Source organism: Amphiura filiformis, chromosome 18 (genome assembly GCF_039555335.1).
Source record: "Amphiura filiformis chromosome 18, Afil_fr2py, whole genome shotgun sequence".
Taxonomy (NCBI): Eukaryota; Metazoa; Echinodermata; class Ophiuroidea; order Amphilepidida; family Amphiuridae; genus Amphiura; species Amphiura filiformis.
In genome coordinates, this window is record NC_092645.1 from 60,169,135 (window position 1) to 60,176,006 (window position 6,872).

Consider the following 6,872-nt stretch of genomic DNA (forward strand, 5'->3'; position numbering starts at 1 on the left):
TTTCTTGAATATATATGTGACATGATCAAGAGGAATGAGTCACATGTCGGTTTTTTACATCATTTTCTGGCCATTTACGAATGCTACATTTTGATGCAAACCCTATCAAAATCGGACATCTGGTTACAGAGTTATGAGCAATTCATCAATGGCTGAAAACAATATAAAACAAAAGAATTTGAACACTGTTTTTGCCAATATCTCAAAAACAACATTAGCATCCGACTCATTCCCCGGCCCTTGATCATGTCATATGTGAAACAACAATGGTTCCCTGGTTAATAAAACAGCCTTGACCTAAAAAAGGGCAAGAATTAAAGGCCATAATTATTTACAAATTCAGGCTAAATTCAAAATTGATCAAACTGTTTGTTTTGTAATCAACTACAAAAATTAATTCTTGTCATTGATTGAAAATGTGTCTGTCACTTAAGGACGCACCATTAGATTCTCGGGGTGGGGGTGTGGGGCATGAAAGTTTGGGTCGGGCAGAATTTTTTTTTTCTTAAAAAAAATCCCATGCCCCCTCTGGAAATCAAATGGTGCGCCCCTTACAATTTTTACTCCAACTTCAACTTCAAGAGCTCTTTCTTCTAATAATTTTTTTATAATGATAGAGTGAATCCCCTAGCCCTCTATAACTACAGGGAAAAAGTCTGGTAACCTAAGTGCATAATAAGCAGTACAGCACCCTTGCAATAAACATCTGTGACCTTTAAACCCAACACAGGAAGTAGAACATGACAGTTTCCTGTCTTTAAGTTCAAGAATCAGGAAAGCTTTTTAGAGCATCCTGCCCACATCCATGTTGTAAAGTTCATCTTAGAATTGCAAAGATAATGAAAGATTTTATACAAATATCCGTTCCACTTTCACCTGCATTCACTTTTCAGTCAGATTCTTCCTGCTTCCTGGAAGGGTTTCCCTGCCTGATAAAACACCATGTAGTTCACTGATGATAAACTCAAGACAAATTAGTTTGCAATGTGTTGCTTTGATAATATTATTTCTCACAGCCACTTCCTAAAAACCTTTTCCTGAAAAGAATATGTATGCAGGATTTTTTAGGGGTGCTGATTTTGAAAAAGTGGACATTTTCGGGGGGGCATTTTGTGAAAAGTGGACTTTCTTCCCAAAAAATTAACCCTTTTTTTGACCAAAAAAAGCATAAAAAACCTGATTTTTTTTGTTCGCTACACTCGCAAATTTTTTGGACTTTTCTATACTTTTTAAGGGGCTGCGGATGCATCCCCTCTCCTGCTAACGGGCCCTAGTCATACTGTGTTATGAACATCGCGTACGCCATGGTGGGAAAAACATGGGGAATACGGGAAAGAGATTTCCGAGAAATATTGGCTTGCTCACAGGAAAACTATGACAAAAAATATGGTTTGAAAACAAATGCGAAATGCGATTTTTTTTTTTTTTTTTATTCTCAACTTTTTTCATTTTATGGTATTTTGAGAAAAAAATCTGATTTTCGCCGAATTTTTCAGGAAAAAAAATTTGAAAAAAAAAAAAAAAAAAAAAAATCTTTTTTTCAAATTGTGCGATTTTACAAATGTGCGCCCAAGCTTTCAGACAAACCTTTTGGCCATGCATCGCGATCTCGCCACCCAAAAAAGGTGGAGGCGTTGCGCTTTTCTGTATCTCTCTGCACAGTTCCAGAATCTGTGCTCTCTGTAACAAATGTAATGTAACTGTACAACCAAATGCTACACAATTGGTTTTAGCATCATTTTAAATCATTTTGAAGTCCTTTTCAATTTCTGGTAGTGGTGTCTCTTACAGACACCATCCTTCTGGAATCCAAACCAATGTCTGCCCCTTTACAGCCTTTAATAGCTTCTTGTATAAATTTGAATGGTTGGCTAACACTAAACAGGTTGTTGTTCATATATGTAGTAACTATGGGAGGGTTAATGTTTTATGTTGACATTGCCTTACAGGTCTGTGTATATAACCCACACATGAACTGAATCGCTATGTACTGCTGACTGCTGCATCAGTCAGGAATAGAAAATGTGCAAAAGTTGGTAAAAGCAGTGAATTTGCAAAACAGTATGCCTTTTTTCAGTTATTTTGAACTATAATGTACTGCGGTACTACTTACTTCCCAAGCTTCCCTTCATTATAACCAAACTTGTACACTGGATGTGTTGGGGTGGGTGGGGTGGGTGGAATGTGTGTAGATGTTGTGTTAAAATGTGTTGAGCAATAATTAATGAACAGGTGACCTAATACTAAGGCGATTTATATCATACAGAATTGTTTTAACGCGCATGATGGTATAGTGCGGATTACGCAATTTCTGAAATTTTTCGAAAACTTGGGGGTGGGACTATACTCGAAGGTGGGACAGTGGGACTTTACTCAGTCAGTACTGTAGTAAGATAATTATTAATTCAATTACCGTATTATTTATTATTACCGTATTCGTCTGAGTATAGTCCCACGTTCGAGTATTATATTAGTCCAACCTGGGGGTGTGATTTTCGGGTAATTTTGTGCCCGGGTACCCAGCGCATTTTTTTCGGGTGGGTAACCGGGTACCCGAAATTGCAACAAAAAAAATTAAATTTTTTTATATTTTTTTAAAGTTATTTTTTTCCCGGTTTTGTAGTGTCCCTGGACCTAGACCTAAATGCTAGGATCATTCATGGTTGACCTAAAAATAAAAAAAAGAACTTGAATTTTGCACGATGTTTTGTGTTTTTAATAAGAAAATTGATATTTTGTATTCATGTCATACTCTGTTTTAAATGATATCAAAATGCATTGAATTTGAATGCATTTTGATATCATTGATTGAGTATGACATGAATACAAATTATCAATTTTCATATTAAAAACACAAAACATCATGCAATTTTTTTTTTTTTAGGTCAACCATGAATGATCCTAGCATTTAGGTCTAGGTCCAGGGACACTCCAAAGCGGCAAATTTCACTTTTGCAAACCTAATCATTCACCAAATTATGTTACCTCATTTTTCAATCTTAGTGATTAAAGTCTACAAATTAGCAAATATACTTTTAAAAATACCCAGGGACCTCAAAATAGTGAGCATCAGTTACTACTAGATTTCGCGGTTCTCGGATTGGGTGGTTCTTGTGACCATCTCTAATTACAATGTACCCAACACCCGTTACCCGTACTTGCCCAGTTTGCCCTGACCTTTTAAACTACTAATAGGCCTCTGCACGTGTGCCGTTTTGGAATCTGATGAGATGCACCTACACGATTAACCACACTGTAATGCTTTCCGATGCTCGTACTGCGCCGTCGGTACTCCAAGCACTACGCGACAGCGCACGGGCGCCGCGATACGTATCATGCGAGGACGAACATGCCATGATTAGTATTATGATGTCCGTCTAATAACTACATCGAGTCAAACAAAAAAAACTTGAGTCTTCGCATATCAACAACAAAAAAAAAAAAATGTGTATCATTTAGATCTCGCGCGATCGCGTATCAACACGCTGCCTCTAAAGCAAGTGGGAATATAATAATAAACACGGGAAAATCAAAATGAGTGAGTGCATGGGTGCCATGGGTTGGCCATATTAGCAGTTGACTAGGAAGAAGTAAAACCATGATACTAGGGACAGACCCGGGGACAGATGGCACTCAGAGCGGATTTAGAGGGAGAAGAGGATGTGAGCTAAGGGGAACAGTGGAAAGAACGGAGGGATTGGGGCAACACGGGGGGCAACAAAGAAGAAGTTGATTAAAATGAAACGACTGATCAATCGGTAGGGAGTTGGTAAAATTGTTTGCAATAAAAACTCGGGAGGGTGGTGATGCATTTGTAAAATTGCATATTTCCAAACCGTGAAAGACGGGTGACCGCTAGTTTATTTTAATTATTTAGTATTTTGTTTCGTTATTTTGTTTTGCTTCCTTTTCAAATTACACTAATTATTCCTTTCCAGGTGAACTCATGTTACCAAATCTAACACAAAATTAGCCTGATTAGTAAATGTTACATGTCACAGCTGTGTTTATGTTAATTGACCAAGTTCTGATGATGACACATTTAAACGCAGACCTCCTGCATGTAGATATGATCCCTAGGATCTGAAAACCCAGTATTCTGTGACAGTTCTTTGACCCTATACGCTGATTATGACACAAGGATGGAACTATAAGAACTCATACTAAACATCCTGAGGTCAACTTTTAGGCTATGATTGTTGAATGAGGGCTAATGAACTTTGTGATTGGCAATGAGGCTATTATGGCTTAGTCATAGTGGTTGCTATAAGGGATACAATGTAACTTTCAATATTGTATGAATGATGGAAAGTGACCTCCACAACAAAACACAGTTTGCACAAGTTCTGGAAGTGAAACTACGGAGTATAATATTTTTGCAGTGCTAACAATTAAAATTGGTCATGCTGTAAGAGGACAACAAATGATAGCAATCTGGAGAGAAAACCTCTTCTTTTTGGCAAATTGTTTGTAAACACCCAACATTAGCTATGAAACATTTTGTTGTCAAGAGATGAGGCAAGTGATGTGATCTCTTTAAATGAAAATCAACTTCCAATTCGTGTTTCCTTTGTAAACCATTGTTAATAAAAATATATAATTTGTCATAAATGATATTGATTTCCTGTGTCAAAGTTGTTACTGGTACTTGAACTTGTATTGATTTCCACTCATATTGAAAAGAAATCAATAACTAATAAAAAAAAAGTGATAGTTTTTTTGTATTGTATTGTATTGTATTTTATTTCACTCACAAAATTGTGGCCAAAGGCCAAATTACATGTGGTTTACATTTTTAAAACATTAAAAGAAACATTTATAAATGCACTGGCTTGAAAAAGTGGGGAATTCAGGAAGCTCCTTCCCATTCAATGTTGATGTTTGGAGGGAAATTCTGGTATTTGGAGGGAAATAGTTATCTTTTTTGTAATTAAAAACATGATGCTATAAATTGTGGGAAATTTAGCTTGCTTCCTGGGAAATTTAACATTTCTTCAAGCCCTGACACTGGGTCTCATGACCAGAGTGACAGACCTGTAAATTGGATCAAAGGGATTTGTACCAATTCATCACAGGTTCTTGTGTACGTACATGTACTGCTGGTTATTGGGTTGTGTTAGCTGTTAGGTGAACATGAGCTATGTACCACTCTCCTGGAGTTTGTCAGGAGAGTGATAAATCACCGGCAAAAGGCATCATTTAAAATGAAGTGATGATCAGTAAATAGAAATCCCACTCTTGACAGCTCTCTCTCAGATATGTCCTCAGTGTTGTGGACATCTCGACATAGTTTGTTGTGGAAATAGTTCTCTGGATTTGTTTTGTCAAACAATTTTGATTGGCAACTACACATAACAAAATTGCAGTCCATTATGTTTGCCATGTTGGTGAAATAATTTGCTATAACTCCTGTCTTCCTGTTGTCACAGTAACTTGAACCGTAATCTGAACATGCACAGCGCGAGTGACGTAGTACAGTCTACAACATACATCAGAAGTTCGGAACTACAATGTAGAACATAACCTGGTGTCAGAAGTGGGATTCTGACGGTTGAGTAGTTCCTACGTGCCCAATCTTGCTCCCATATTACTAGATCAGTAACATCTAGTAAAAACTAAGTTTTAGTTTAAAAACAAACAAACACACAAACATACAACAATACTTACATTCCTAAACTTCCGTAATTTATAGTAAAATCCATATTTGAACATCCTTGCACCCATCCGACTTGCCATGTATCACTCCCAGAGATTGGTGGAAAACGGATTTTGGCCGAAGCCCTAAAATGTGGAGTCTGATATTTAAGTACAGTTGGTGAATTTTCTATCAAGGTGGTAGGCTGTGGATCTATCCTGGCATGTAGATCATAAACTTTTATATCACCTTCTAGTCCTAGGTTTTCTGACGCTTTGGCAATATACACCCCATGGGAAGATTTTGTAGAAGGCGAGGGGCGTTCACTCGGCCTTTTAAAGAAAAGAAGAAAACAAAAAAGTGAAGTTAGATGATCCTTTAATATTATCCTTTGTGGTGATGATGTGCACAGTTGCTGCTGTAAACTTAGCCAAAACTTCACCCAATAGGGCTGTGGACTTTTCTGATGACTTATCCACAGTTGTACAGTTACTGGTGGAAGTCGCAGTATAAAGACTACAGCAGTCTGCTTAGGCCTGTGCCAAGTCAGTGCTAAAGGAAGTTGATGTGGTGTAGTCATTTCCACCTATTAGTATATTGACGGCCAGGCCAGGGAGCATTAGTCCCAGGACCTGATCCTTAGAAGTACGGGAAGTACATTGATCAGCTGTGCCGGAAAAGAGGCCATTTTGTTAATCACAAGTTAACCACCACGTCATGTACTCTAACTGTGTATACCATTCAGTTAGTCATTCAGCCAGTACACGGTACATGCACTGGATATACACAAAAACATATCGGGGTTTACCATATGAAAGGAGAGCTCAGTGAAGCATAAAATAGAGGTTAGACCGCCCTGAATGGTGCACTCTCATGATAAAGGATTAATCTGAAGGTAATTAAAAATTTAGGAAATGTGATATTAAAAAGCTTCTTTCTATTTCTTCAAGCCGCGTCCTCAATTCTATCAAGGACTTGTGCTATGCACGGCCTACAAGCTAGATGTCAAGTTCAAGAACGGTACATTTTGGTAGGACGGACTGATGAAGATAGCGAGAGACAAGTCAGAGTGGTATAAAATACGTATACATACCAAGGGAATTGGTAACACTCCGCGCTAATTTTGACAACATTATCGACATCTAACAATGAAGAAACATTAAGATGGGTAAATCACATCATTTGGAAGAGAATTCCGCAGCCAAATCATCGTCGAAATCATCTTCATTTGAGTGTA

General features: G+C 37.6%; 1 protein-coding gene across 1 annotated transcript in view; it reads right to left on the reverse strand.

Annotated features, from left to right (window-relative positions):
* LOC140138885 (protein FAM78B-like) overlaps positions 1-6,380 on the reverse strand; it is a 30,865-nt gene extending 24,485 nt beyond the window's left edge. Inside the window, exon 1 of the mRNA XM_072160665.1 lies at positions 5,668-6,380. Within this exon, the coding sequence (XP_072016766.1) occupies positions 5,668-6,215 (548 nt within the window). The 5' untranslated portion in view covers positions 6,216-6,380. The remainder of the gene's footprint in view (positions 1-5,667) is intronic.
* Positions 6,381-6,872: the final 492 nt, after the last annotated feature.